Source organism: Sturnira hondurensis, unplaced genomic scaffold, assembly GCF_014824575.4.
Source record: "Sturnira hondurensis isolate 20B ecotype Veracruz unplaced genomic scaffold, ASM1482457v3 Scaffold0004152, whole genome shotgun sequence".
Taxonomy (NCBI): domain Eukaryota; kingdom Metazoa; phylum Chordata; class Mammalia; order Chiroptera; family Phyllostomidae; genus Sturnira; species Sturnira hondurensis.
The window spans coordinates 31,485-46,130 of NW_028076783.1; the positions used below are offsets into that span (position 1 = coordinate 31,485).

General features: G+C 37.3%; 1 protein-coding gene across 1 annotated transcript; it reads left to right on the forward strand.

Annotated features, from left to right (window-relative positions):
• The first annotated feature begins 735 nt into the window (after nucleotides 1–735).
• Nucleotides 736–10,683, forward strand: SUCNR1 (succinate receptor 1). Its single transcript, XM_037044787.1, has 3 exons — nucleotides 736–840; nucleotides 6,796–6,864; nucleotides 7,597–10,683. The coding sequence occupies exons 1-3, from the start codon at nucleotides 751–753 to the stop codon at nucleotides 8,548–8,550; spliced, it is 1,113 nt and encodes a 370-aa protein (XP_036900682.1). The 5' UTR covers nucleotides 736–750; the 3' UTR covers nucleotides 8,551–10,683.
• The last annotated feature ends 3,963 nt before the right edge of the window (nucleotides 10,684–14,646 follow it).

Here is a 14,646-nt window from a genome sequence, read left to right on the forward strand (position 1 = left end):
ATTACTGCTGCCTGCACAGTTGGGGACATAGCAGGCGCCCACACTTCATATCAAGGACATCGAGTGTTCACTGGAGTGCACATCTAATAGAATCCTCAGAAAAGCCAGGTGTGTTTCTCGCCTGAAATTTTGGTGATGCGCTTTCATCTGCTATGCAGAACACTGACCGTAATGTGTGAGTTGCCATGTGTTGAGGTTATCTTACTGAAACACCACTTCTTTCTCTAATCCCCAGCCACCTGATCTGTCTTTTTATGTCTCTTGATTTTAATCACAGAAAATAAAATGAAAAATACTTGCAGCTCCAGTACCCCTTTTTCTAGGACACTAACAAAATGTGTATTCAGCTTTGCCTCCAAAATTTCTCTCAGAGCTCTGTCAAAATTTGTTGATAACAGCTATTCAGTTGCTTTATGCCCAATAGAGAATTCCCTCCAAATCCTCAATTTTAAAAACAAAAAAAGCAGAAATAATTGTATATCCAACATACACAGTACTAACTTTTAAATATACAGAGAAGCATAAATTTTTTTAAAAAACGCTTTTCTGTTGTTTTGATCGTGGATTAAAAGATTTCAACAGCAGTCTCTTAAAAATCTATTTGTGAAATGAGCAATTTGTTTTGTGTCTTGACTTCACAGGAAGTTCCCCTACATGAATTTGACTTGGAGGTTTGACTGAATAAATTACCCCTCGACTTTTGAATTGTTCATCTTGGCGGCATGATATGCAAATCAGACTGCACTAGCCATGTCCCGAGGGCACTACACCGGATCAGAAGCTGTATCAAGTTGCTGGCAAAGGATTTCTGTTAGGGGATCAGGACCTTCCGAAAGAACAGTAAGTTATCATGCAATTCATATTGCCAGGTATATAAAGTAGTAACAAACCTCCCGTTTGTCAGGGGTTTCTTTGACAAGTGGCTTGTGTTCAGTGAAGGCTTAAAGTCACGTTTAAATGAACTGTCTGAACTGTTGTTCTTATCTATGCGTAGGACAGCAAAAGAAACTAAAAGGGAGTCATAGTTCTCTTTTTCCTTTCAAGTCATTTTTAACAAATGTGATGTTTTGTTTAAATTGGCAAGTGCTGAATTTCTTCTATTTCAAGAGGTTGATTATATTTGCTTATGTCAGTAACTTAGATTTCAAAAAAAGTAATCAAATTTACCAACATAAATATAACTCTTCGAAAAAACTTAAAGGTTTCTAAATCAAATGAAACAACTGTCACATATAATATTTTCATGTTTAGAAAATAATGTCCTACAGGAAATTTTGAAACTTAAATTTAGCAATTATGTTTGTAAAAATTGCATTATTCAAGAATATAATTCATTAAGGAAAAATGGAAGATTGTAGATACCATTAATATTATACCTTCTAAAATATTTTATAATTGGTGAGATGTTTTTAAGAAATTCAAAAAAACACAATTTGCTATCTTAATATAACATTTTAATATTTTGACTTCTGGTATAATTTCTGCAATACATGAAATATCAAGTGATCAATATTAAATTTGTATATCTTTTCAGTGTGAATATAGTCTTTATTCAAATGGTTTGTTAATGAGAAAAGCAATTTGCTAAAAAATACTCATATTACTGTATAAACTTGAATTACATGTTTCATTAATTAATTTTCATAATCAATATTATGAATTAATATTTCATAAATGTTCTTTATTGTGATGATTACAAAAAAGTATAAAAGCTAGTAAACTATCAAATATGTTTTTAAGTTTTAAAAATGTATGTTTTAAGAGGCTGAATGTAAACAAAGAGAAAGAAACAGTATTATCAAGTTAAAATTTAGAACTGATCTGCTTATGTGAGTAAATTGAATATTGCTTGCAGTTTAATAATTTCTCACAGGAGTAGGTATATTTTTGAATATATATTAAAATTTCACTTTAATTGCCAACATCTAAAAAATCAAAAACCTCTTAAAAATAATTGAGTAAAATCATATATAATCCATTTATTACAATCTCTCTTTCCTAAAAATTAAAAATCCAACCACCAGAAAGTGGAAGAGAGAATACTAATTTTTTCATGAGAATTTGCATAAAGGATTAGCTTATTTCATCAATTTGTAGAATTGAGATGGCCACTCGAAAGACACTCTAAAGTACAAACATCACCACCTTGGAGTCTATAACCCTGGAAATCGTGTCTCCTGGTGATGTTTAATTGGTTTGTAAATATTTATAAAACCACAATTTATTAATATTAAGTAGTTAAGAATAATATTTTTAAATTAAATCTATCAAAACATTTAAAAGCATCATAGTTGTATAAAATAAATTAAAATAAGTATTAAACAGCAGGAGGTTATTCAGATATTAGGAGGGGTTGGTTTACAAGTTTACAGACAATTTTTTACTTCTTCTCTTATTAGCATTTCTGAGTGAGTTTATATAACAAAATGTTTTTTTTAAAAAGTGAAGTAACCTCTCTGAGAAGCAGGACAAGAGTGGCTAATCATTCATTTTACCCATTTTAGTCCTGGTACTGTCTAGCCTTACTATCTGCCTAGTCTCCAGTCTCAGAAGCAGAATCCTGCATGGCCGCAACATACCTTGCCTGAGTTGCTAGCTGTTGGTAACCTGCCTTCTAGTGACAGTCCTCAAAGCTGTATTTCTCTTTCATGGCAGTACCTCTTTTCTGCTGCACGTAAGCTAATCGCATAAGTTAGTCCAGCACATTGAAGAACTAACTAGGCGAAAAAAAATGAGGGTTATGGCTAGAAAAAGAGGAAATGAAAGAATAAAACAAATTTTGTGGCTTAAGGAAATTTTCTATTGTCATAATATTCACTTGAGTGTGCACGCCAGCTTTTTGAGTATTCCCAAAATAACAAAGTTGCCCAGAACTGAGCTTTGAAGAATTGCAGTGCTTATTAAGTTTGGGCAAACGAGAATTAGACCACAGAACAGTCTATGAAGAGGGAACGGAGGACAGCAGGAGACTGCCATGAAGCAGAAGGGGGGAGGACAGTGTACCTGGAAGTGGTGGCAGTGAAAACAGCTGGGAATAGTGAGTAATAAGAGTGAAACTTACCGCTGCTCTAAAAAAGATAAAGCTTATTATTTTTAAAGAACTTCTTAAAAAGTGTAAAGTTTTTATTATATATTATATAAGAAATTTTAATTTTTTAATATTATCAAATCTACCCTGATATGGGGAAAGTAAAGAGCCTAGATAAATCAAAAGGGGAAAGCACACAATACAAATTATCTGTAATCTTCTCACTAAGGATAACACTATTAATACTTTGGTACATATCATAGACTTCCTTATGTTTGTTCATTTCAGATGTGAATTCCTATGTCTTTAAATATCCTTAATTTTAAAAAATTATCCTGGAAAATATATATTATTTTTTTCTCTCCACAAATATGTGTTAAAACACACCTACCACTAAATCAATTACCATTTTTTTAGTAGTAGTCATACTACATGCATTGTCTGCTTTTGTAGTGAAATAGAGCCATTGGCTTAATTCAGTAGACTTACTACTTATCTGCTCTTAGAAAAAAATATTTATAAAAATAGTTTCTAAACAGTTAAGTGTTTATATTTATTTCTCCACTCAGCAAACATGTAGTAGCTGGAAGTCACTGTGCCAGATATAAAAGATAAACTATGAGTAAGATAAAGTTGAGAGATATTCTGAGAAGCTCAGTGTAAACCGGGAACATGAAATGTGGAGACCTCACTTAGCCTGGAGGGTCAGAGAGCTGATCTTGGGAAACCCACACTTAAGCTGATATCTTAAAGAAGTGTAGATATAAGACACAATATCTGATGAAGCAAGAACCGCAGGACAGAATGTCAGTGAAATGAGATTCAGCAAACTGACGATGAGGGAAGTTCTCTGCGCCTTCAAAAAACGGGAAGGAAGACAAGCAAGGAGAGTAATGCCAGGTGAGGCTGAAATGTAGTTCAGGAGCCAGATCATGCTGGCCGTCAAGTCCCCACTAAGGATTTGGGAGTTCATTCCCCACATAGCAGAGAGCCAGTTAAGCATTTTCAGTGAGGATGTTGATATGATCAGAATTTCAGTGGTAGCTTTAAAGATTGGTTGGCTGTCATGTTGAAGGGAGACGGAGATGTGTGGAGACCATAGGGAGATGTGGGGTAGTCCAAGACAGAGATGACTGATGGTGGCCTGCACTAGAAGGGTGATGCAGTCGTGGAGCAACAGAAATGGCTTTGAGAAATATCCAGCCATTATAGTCAATGAGGCACCTGTAGCTTACCTCCAATTACAAGTAATTACAGTGTCTTCAAGGACACTCTTATATTTCGGAGATAAAACGACCTGGGTATATTCCCTATTTTGCTGTGTTTAATGTGCATTTTTGGTCCAAATTTTTGAGGGAAAAATAAGGATGAACAATATACATAGGATTAATGATTACATACCATGGGCATAGTAATGGGTATAATAATCCTGAGTATAATGCACACAAAACACAGGTACACAATATATATAACAAACTACGGTAGTGTGGCCATTGATGGATTTAAGGTGGAGGCCAAGCAGAATCAGGAGGGAAAATAGAGAGTTTAGTACAAGACTTTTGGAGGCACAAGCACCTATGAGAAATCTATCAGTGGCAGTAAGTATAATCAATAAAGCTTATAATACAAGTCCAGGCTGGGATATAAATTTGAGAGTTGTTAATATATGGATGATCAATAAAGCTAGAAAGTAGATGAGATTGTTCATGAAGAGTCTAGAAAAAGTAGTTCAGTACTGAGCCTTGAGAAATTCCACATTTAACAATTAGGCCAAGACAGCTTAGGCCACAAAAGAGCCTGCGAAGAACAACTAGGCAAAAAGAAGGAAAACCAAGAAATTGTTATTTCGTAGAAGGTGAAGGAAGAGAATGTTTCCAGGAGCCATGGTATGGCTCCAGCAGGCCCCCGCTGGTGTAGCTCAGTGGATTGAGTGCGGGCCTGTGAGCTAAGGGATTGGAGTTCGATTCCCAGTCAGGGCACATGCCTGGGTTGCAGGCCAGTTCCCAGTGGGGGACACATGAGAAGCAACCATTCGTTGATATTTCTCTCCCTCTCTCCTTCCTTTCCCCTCTAAAGATAAATGAATAAAATCTTTTTTAAAAAACCAGCAGATAAGTCAAGAGAGAAGACTGGTGAAAAATGACAATTGGGTTGAGCAAAAGGTAGAGGCTATTTTGGTTTAGTGGGGGGTTTAGAATTCAATTTGGAATAAAGAGAATGAGGTGTTGAGCTAACCAAAACTATCTGTGAAGGCAGCTCTCTCTGTAAACCGAGCTATGACAATGAGAGAAACATTCGAAATCAGGGAGAGTTGTTTATGTCTGCTCCTTATTTTTAAGACAAGACAAAATGTATTTATATTCTGAGAGAAAGGAGGTAGCTGAGCTGGAGAAGAAGGCTGAAGAGACAGGAAAGAGGGACTTTGGATAACATAGCAGTCTTGAAAATCTGGGAATGCACTGGATCTGTAGTAAGCCCAGATGAAGAGATATTCACTGTCCTCACAGGAAGGAAGGAGTGGGGGTCAGGTACAGAGGCAGGAACCAGCGTGGACACTCCCAGAACGAGCTCTAACCCCGGGGGCTCAAAGACAAAAGCATGTGCTAATGCTGGGTAGGTAGAAGAGGTTTGAGAAATTGGAAAAGATACGACCTTGAGAAATGTAACGAATTGCCAGAGATATGAGAGCAGTAGAATCAGAGAAGCTCCAAGATGGAGTAGGGCCAATCTGCTCAGTTTCTCAGCAGCTGCCTGAAGAGGTTCCTGTCCAGCTTTGTCTAGAGTTGGAATTAGTGTCAGGTTGCCATAGGCAGACTTGAGGAGAGGCTCAGAGGAATTTAGGATGTTTTAAAGAGTGATTTAAAAACAACAACATCAAAATATGGAATTTGTCATATGTACAATTCCATGAGTTATTTTCACAAGTAAAACACTTTCAAAAGGCAAGCAATCTTTCACGGGAATAGACCAAACATCAGTCCATTAAATTTGACAAAAGTAGATATGTTTTCCAGATACCTTCGTGATAAGGAATTCTGCTCATTGTTTGCATGTTTCCCAGAAAAGCAGTTCAGGTCTATTTGATCTTATTTTGCTCTGTTTACCAAAAGACTATATTGAAAGAATTATTCGATCACAATAACCAACACTCAGAGTTCTATTTGACATAGAGGTTTTTGGAAAATTTTATATTCCATCTTGCTTCTTTCCTACATAAGTAGGATTAAATATTTGAAGATACTATTCTAGTACATTTTTGGTAAATTCAAGTTTTTTAAGTACTCCACCCAACCACAAACGGTCTGACCTTATTATAAGAGAAAACATGGCCGGTGAGCAAGATGTCTGAAGTTTGAATGAATCAGTGTGCTTATTTTCATGACCCTTATTCAGAAGATGCTACAATGGAGGTCTTTCACTAGATGTATGACCTGAGGAAGATACCTAATTTTCCAAGTCTAGGTGACTTCACGTGTAAAATAGAAATAATAGCAGTCCCCACCTCATCAGTAAATGAGATAGTCCCTGGAAGGTTGTGAGCACAGTGCCTGAAACACTATAAGCTTTCAGGGAAGAGTTGCTGCTGTTATTATTACTAAGATTTTCAGCTGTATATTTTAAATTACAAAAAAAATCACATTCCAAAATTGGAGTTGCATTTCATAAATTTAATAAAATAAGCAAAATTCTTTAACAACATAGAAACAAAGTAAAAGCTAGTAAACGATCAAGACTGGAGTTATAACAATCCTTGTTTCTTCTTCTAGGTAATGGTCCCATCCAATTTAACTCAGCAGAATTTGTCAAACAACCATACCAGCCTGGGGAACATGGTGGTAGGTCCTGGAGACTTTCCTCTTAACTTACTTCACTGCATCTTCCATTGGTGTTTTTTGCAGTTTTTCACATCCTTTATGTGTGTCCACTTCATGTCTAAAACACTCTTTATCATCATCCAGGGTGGGACAAAAGTAGGTTTGCAGTTGTGAGTACATGAAACCCAGAGTTCATTCTCATTGTTTAATAATTATTTTCCATATGAACAACTATAAACCTAAACCTACTTTTGCCCCACCCTGCATGGCATTCACTTACTTTTTTTTTTTATTTCCTGATGCTTCTTCAGACATGATAAATTATTTGAAATTAGAAATTTTGTTTACATAGGGTCACCAGTTTGATTCCCAGTCAGGGCACATGCCTGGGTTGTGGGCCAGGTCCCCAGTAGGGGGTGCTTGAGAGGCAACCACACATTGATGTTTCTCTCCCTCTCTTTATCTGTCCTTTGCCTCTTTCTCTCTCTCTAAAAATAAGTAAATTAAATCTTTTAAAAAATTAAAAAGAACTCAGTGCTGCTGTCCCCACTGCCTAGCACAGAGTTCAAAGGTATTAATAAAAATTTTTGTAATATTAGTGATATATATGTATCCATATGTACTCCTTACTAATGTAAACCACTCTCCATGTAGTTGAACTTTTAAGTGTTATTTTGAGATTTTACTGTGTTAAACACAGTTATGCCTTCAGTCATAGACTAGTATTCCATCCGTATATCTTCTCTTTTTCAGGCAAAGAATGCATCTTGTGAAAACTGGCTGGCAGCAGAGGTTACCCTGGAAAAGTACTACCTTTCCATTTTTTATAGCATTGAGTTCATTGTGGGAGTCCTTGGGAATAGCACGGTTGTTTTTGGCTACCTCTTCTGTCTGAAGAACTGGAATAGCAGCAACGTCTATCTCTTTAACCTCTCTATCTCTGACCTGGCTTTCTTGTGCACACTCCCCATGCTGATAAACAGTTACGCCCAGGGAAAATGGACATATGGAGATGTGCTGTGCATCAGCAACCGGTACGTACTTCATGCCAACCTGTACACCAGCATTCTTTTCCTCACGTTCATCAGCATCGATCGCTACCTACTCATGAAGCACCCCTTCCGAGAACACCTTCTGCAGAAGAAAGAATTTGCTGTTTTAATCTCTTTGGCCATTTGGGTTTTAGTGACCTTAGAGCTTGTGCCGATGCTCCTTTTTATAAAAACTGTTTCAAATGACAGGAGCACCAGATGCAATGATTATGCAAGTTCTGGGAACCCCAGATACAGCTTCATTTACAGCATGTGTCTAACCTTCGTGGGATTCCTCTTTCCTCTTTTTGTGATGTGCTTCTTTTATTTCAAGATCGCTGTCTTCCTAAAGCAGAGGATCAAGCAGCAGGTCACCACTGCGCCCTTGGAAAAGCCTCTCAACTTAGTTATATTGGCAGTTGTGATCTTCTCTGTGCTTTTCACCCCCTACCACATCATGCGGAACGTGAGGATTGCTTCCCGCATGTGGGACCGGATGCAGCCCCGGTGCACTCAAGCCATCATCAGCTCCTTATACATCGTGACCCGGCCATTGGCCTTTCTGAACAGTGTCATCAATCCTGTCTTCTACTTCCTTCTGGGAGATCACTTCAGGGAGATGTTGGTAAACAGATTGAGGCACCACTTCAAATACCTTACATGCTTTAGAAAATGAGCTAAGGGACTGACGTCTTCATTCAGCAGAAGAAAACAAAGGCCTGTGGGACAGAGTGTGTTACACAAGCAGCTGTAGGCCAGTGAGAGTTTATTAACTCAGTCGTAAATCAGAGAGGGTCACAGATCTGCCCCTGATTTAAAGACACAGTGTACTCACAGTACATAAAAGAGGAAGAGAGAAATTTCTTTGTTCACATACAAACTGAAAGAAGTTGCACCGGCATGAATGTTTGGGCATGTACATCCAAAAACCCTAGGTGTAATAATACCTCAATCAGTGTAAGAGGAATAGGGGGTCGATAAAGCAGCAAGTTATCTACATTTAGTCATGGGTCGGATCGTAAAAAGCAATTGTTTGGGCAACATTCTTTATGTTATTCTTATTCATACCATCATAACTTTATGTGATAATTGCACAGCAGATTATACATGCATTATTAAATATTGTTGTTAGAAGTTGTGCTCTTAAGAAAATTTAAAGTAAATAGTAGCAGTAATGATCAGGAAAGCAATATAACAAGCTCAAGGATGTCTGTATATTCCTTTCTAGTGATCATGAATTGGGTCAGCTTTTAATTTATCGGTCCTTTTAGGTTGTATAGTTTATAGTATAAATAATAGCCTTAAATAGAGATTTTAACAAAGGGAAATGTTTGAACTTGGCTGTAAGGGAATTCAGATGTAAGTAGAGATACCAAGAAAAGCTGCAAAAACCTAGAGTTATAGAACACAAAATGCCTATCAGGAAACTCAGAGCAAGACAGACAACACAAAAGTGAGTCTATTGTGGGATGATTGTGCCATCCGGCATTTCCTTATCACACCTTGATCACCACTGCATGCCATGGTATTCAGGTTTACTAGCCTGGCTGCTCTGCATTACATAGTAAGCTTTCAAGTATATTAATATCCTAAAAACCAGCAAATAAAAGGAAGTGAAATGTTAACACAGGAATTTGTTAGGTAACATTCCCTTTTGGAGAGAAAATCACAGTTTATCTCCCACTCTCCTATGAATCTGTAAGCACTGGGCAAATGTACAAGGACAACTTGATCTTACAGTCACTCCCCTCATCTGGAGAGAGCCCGATTTCCATAGGACATGGCAGAAGACCATTGGAAGAAACGTGCTAAACGAAACACACTCCGAGAAACTGTAGAATACAAGGGATATTAATGTGCACACCAATATAGATTACGTCAGGGGGCTTCGACACCATTTCACGCCACAAAGCAAATTTAGGGAAAATGTTGCTACATTAACTTTTTAAAACAATAATTCACTTATCATATGCAATAAAATGTATCTATGACCGTAAGTTAACGTTCCCTTCCTTGATGTCAGTAGTTACAGGGGGTGAGTAATACGAAGGATAAAATAAACATTATGAGAACAGAGGCATAAAACTCCATTGTCCTTCCTGTTCTAAGATACTGTGATACTATCGTATTCTATGACATCCAAAAACCCAAAACATTCCCAGGTAATGCTTTGACACTGCAAGCAACTGAAAAATTGTGGAAATAATGCTCACAAAGGATGTATTTTCTAACCTAGAATCAGACTTTTCAGATTTTTTATGCCTGGCCTTTGTTATTAATACTTCAAAATTTCAATGTGATTTTGTAACTGTCTGACAATAAACTGAAAACAGAATCTTCTGGATTTCCTCATCAGAAAAGGCCATAAAAAAAGGCTTTAGGAAAGAAGTATTTGCTTATTTCTGCAATCTTAACATATAATTTCATTGTAATTTGTCATTTATGCATGAGTTTTAATATGTAAATATGAAATTAAATTTGCCCACTCGCACCCTAAGCAGTAGCAGGATTAGACTCTTTCCAATAGTACAGTGAACTATTTCGTAAAACCATTAACTCTTACATATACCTTGCAACTAAAATGTTAAGTAATTTCATAGCAATTTCTTCATTTTTTTCTTGCTCAAATCTATCGTGTGGTAACTTAATCTTTAACAGACTAAACAGACCTGCACTAAAGTTATAAGAGATATTCCCTCTGCATTTTGTACTAGGTAATCACAAGAATCACAAACAATAAATAATGGAAATCCTTTTGGGGCTTGTTGTTTTCAGAGTAAATAAAATTGGGTGTCTGTGCCTTGTATTTAAATTGGCTCCTTAGTGTCTTCAGAATCATGTCTAAACTATCTGGTCCAGCATTTTGCCATCTGGACCCTCTTATTCTTCACACATTATGTCTTGCCATTGTTGTCCCAAACCACATCCTCCAGCCAAAGATTGCTACTTTTTTCACTCAGAAATCTCTTCAGAGTGTGTACCTGGATGCTCACCCTCATTGTATCATGCACACATGTGAAAAAATTAAGTGTTTTGCAAGGTCTACCACAGCTATCTCTCCTTCTTAAACCATTCTTTTATATCTTCTCCTCCCCAAATCTGGAAGTAAATCTGCCTACCTCTGGGGCTTCAAAGTTCTTTTAAGCACTGTTTTTATAAAACACATTATTTTTAGCTTATATTATCGTTGTTTAAATTCAGGAAAACTCTAATGTCTAAAATGTCTTAAATGGTTGTTTATTATGAATGAGTGTCCTATAGAACAAATTGGAATTCAATATGCCTTGTGAGTGTGCATGATCAAACTATTTTCTGTCATCAACACTTTTATAATGATGCTACTTTATATAAAGTGTCCATGCACAAATATGTACCAGCTGCCATTGCCCTGTCCCTTATGTTTTCCTCTATACCTTTGAGCAGTTTCAATGGATGTTTACATTCTGTTCCAAATCTAGGTCATTTCAAAGTTGGCCTTCATGGATTGCCTTTTCTCTTAAGAATCATATTTTTTTTCTCTTGTGGGTCATAATTTTCTGTTTCTTTGGGTATAATAAATTTGGATTGTATTCTCAAGATTATAAATAATATACTGTGGAGACTCTGTATTTTGTTATGTTCCAATGAAGAGTGCTAATATTTTGTTTCATGGCTGAAATCAAACTCCAAATTCTGCAATCTCAATTCAGTTGTTTTGCCTTTAACTGTGCTGCTTAGACTCTATCCAGACATCCACAGCTCAGAGGTCAGTTAAAGATATGAGCAGAGTTTATGCACGAGAAATATGGGTTCTGTTCTGGAACTCTCTTTTCTCCAGCTGTTGAGTTTACCCTGAAGTTGTCCTTTGCTTTCTCATGCTAAACAGACTGCAAGTTTCTTTCTGGATTTTATCAACCCTGCTAAGATGGTAACTTTGAGCCAGCATAGTTCATTCTTGCTGCCTTCTACCACCACACTTCTGGCAAGTGTCATCAGAATCCAATCAGTCACTTAGGAATGAGAGCTATTGACTATAAACATGGAATATGTCAGAATATAAGACACGTACACTTACATTAAAATAAATATATCTTTTCTTAAACCTACCTACCACCATGTGAAAGATTTTTTGTTATGTTCCTATAACAATATAGAAAAGACCTTAAGTTTCCCAGTAGTCAGATCTCTGATTAGATTTATACATTCAAATTAGTAGGGAAACTACTAGTCAGTCTTGGTTTGAAGTGTACATTCTAATCCAGGCTTAGCAGTTTTGAGTCAAGTGCTTTGATCTCAATTTATTATGGATTCCAATGGGAATACTCTGTACATGAGCATTTTAGAGGGAAAGAAATAAGACTGGCCAAGTTTCACGCACCAAATCTCATCCTCAATAGTGACCACAAATGACAGTGATAGAAAACACTTAGGTAGCCCTTACAATATGCCAGGCACAGTTACTCTAGCACATTATATAATTTAACTCGTTCAACTCTCATCAAACCCCACAAAGGTTTCAGATGAAGAAATCAAGGCCCAGGAAGTTTAATCACTTCTTCAAAGTCATACATCTAATAAATGGTTTAAATTACCTAGATCAAGAAGCATCGTTCCATTAGAATCTTTATACAAGATCAGGCACAAGCAGCCTAGCTTTGTGAGCAACATTCTCCTCACACACACGTTACCCCCAAACCTTATGTATTACAAGATGAAAATAAAGAAGAAAAATTCTTTCACACTTCACCTTGGAACAGTAGGCAATTTTCAGTGATATATAATATCCATGGGCAGCGATGGCTGTTCCCATTAGAACTGCTGATGACAGATCTAAGTGGAAGTACCCATCAGAAGCAAAGTGGTTGGTCAGCTCTGTGTTGAGCAATCCCAGCAGGATGCCCTGAAAAGACACCTGCGACAGGAGAAGGAGGCATGAGCATGTTTAGGAGCATAAATGGGACAAAACCCAATGGCCTTATATAAACACACATCCGGGCTGGATTTCAGATATGCTGAGTAGGTGGTACATCACCAAAAAAAAACCCCACTACTACTCTGTGATTCTATCTGCACTCTCAGATCAGTGGACCTGGAGAAAATCTTGACATACAGATAAAAACTTGATATGTATAAAGATAAATATATGCAGATTTAATACATTCCACTTGCATGATATCAATCATGCAAGTATTTGTTTTTTATGTCACATTTTCTCATTAAGCTTTGTTTATAACAACTTAAGCACATGGACATTTGATGTCCACTCACACTGATTTTAAAGAGCTCCTTGCTCCTGTTACACAAGTAATGATAGAAAGAACTTGGCTTCAGGAAAAGAGAAACTCAGACTAACATTTGGAAGAGGAGTAGATAAGGATGTCCACTGGTTAGAAGTGAATTGAAAAAAATATTCACTTCCAGATAAGAACAAACCTTCTCTCCTGTGACTCTCTGCTAATTCAATGAGCTGCTGTGAGAAGTAATGTGTTCCCCATCATTGGTTATGCCATGTGTTGGTGGAGGTGCTATGAAGAGTGTGCAGGTCCTAGATGGGCCTGGATGAACTCTGGGTTCCATCTTACCTGGAGGTCCCATTACTGTAGACATTGTTCCAAGCATAATAGAGTCCTATAAAAAAAAACAAAAAACAAAAAACCCCTCAAACTTCAGGGAGCTAAGATTAGTCATATGAAGAAAACAAAAAATACCTTCTCATCTGTGCTGAAAGCACGCTTTCTTATATTCAAATTGACACTAATAGGGTGTTCAGAGTTCCTTTATACCATTTAAAATCATACAGATGGGATATCAGCTAACATTTAGAGTGCTTACTATTTGCAGGATCCAACAGTTCTGCTAGCTCCATATGAGTTATCATCAGATTCTCCGAACAAATTCACCTGGCAGGTGGCGTTATCTTCGTATTACAGGTGAGGACATCCAGGTTCACATCAAAGCTAAGCAGCCTGCCAAGGGCTACAGAGTTAGTTAATGAAGAAGAAAGGATTTGAATCTAAACAGTCCAACTCTAGAACCTTCAATCCAAGAGCCAAAAATGTTCTGTTTGTTGAGCTATATCCTATACTGTGACCAAAAAACTCACTATCTCCTTTAATCTTATCCACAACCCTAGAAGACACAATTGAAGAGATTAACTCATGGTACAACCCTTTATCTTATCTCCACAAATGGTGAATGGATGAGGTTTTGACCTTGGCCCGTGTATGTATAAGATCCCTGTCCTTCAAGCTCTTTATATACTATATTTTTAGGACTATAAGATGCACTGGGCCATAAGACACAGCTAGGTTTTAGAGGAGAAAATAGAAAAAAATTGAAGCAAAAAATGTGGTAAAATATTTAATAACCTGTGACCCCACTCCACTGCCCCCCCGAACCCCACAGTGAGCCAGGTAAGCTACATTCAAACTATAAGACACACCCGCAACTTCTGGCCAAGATAGAGGTATAGGTAGAAACACTGTGCCTCCTCGCACAACCAAATTTAAGGACAACAAAAGGTTTAAAAACAAAATCACAACCAGAACAGACAGAAAATTGAACTGTACGGAAGTTCGACAACGAACCATTCATTTAGACTGGTAAGAAGGGTGGGGTCAGCGGTCTGTGGAGAGGGGTCGGGGCAGGAAAAAGCAGTGGCTGGAGGGTCTGGGCATGCAGGCAGTATGGGGCTAGCAGACCCTGGGCACGGGTGGGAAACAAGAAGAGCTAACAAGGCGGTTGGCTGACCAAAGTTACACATTCATGCACAGATAAACCAGGCGAAAACTGG

Bases quoted from the DNA above. Each gene is read 5' to 3' on its own strand.
- SUCNR1 (XM_037044787.1), top strand. From the start codon at position 751: ATGTCCCGAGGGCACTACACCGGATCAGAAGCTGTATCAAGTTGCTGG. The intron at 841-6,795 runs GTAAGTTATCAT...TTCTTCTTCTAG, and splicing joins CAGGACCTTCCGAAAGAACA to GTAATGGTCCCATCCAATTT. The intron at 6,865-7,596 runs GTAGGTCCTGGA...TCTCTTTTTCAG, and splicing joins CCAGCCTGGGGAACATGGTG to GCAAAGAATGCATCTTGTGA.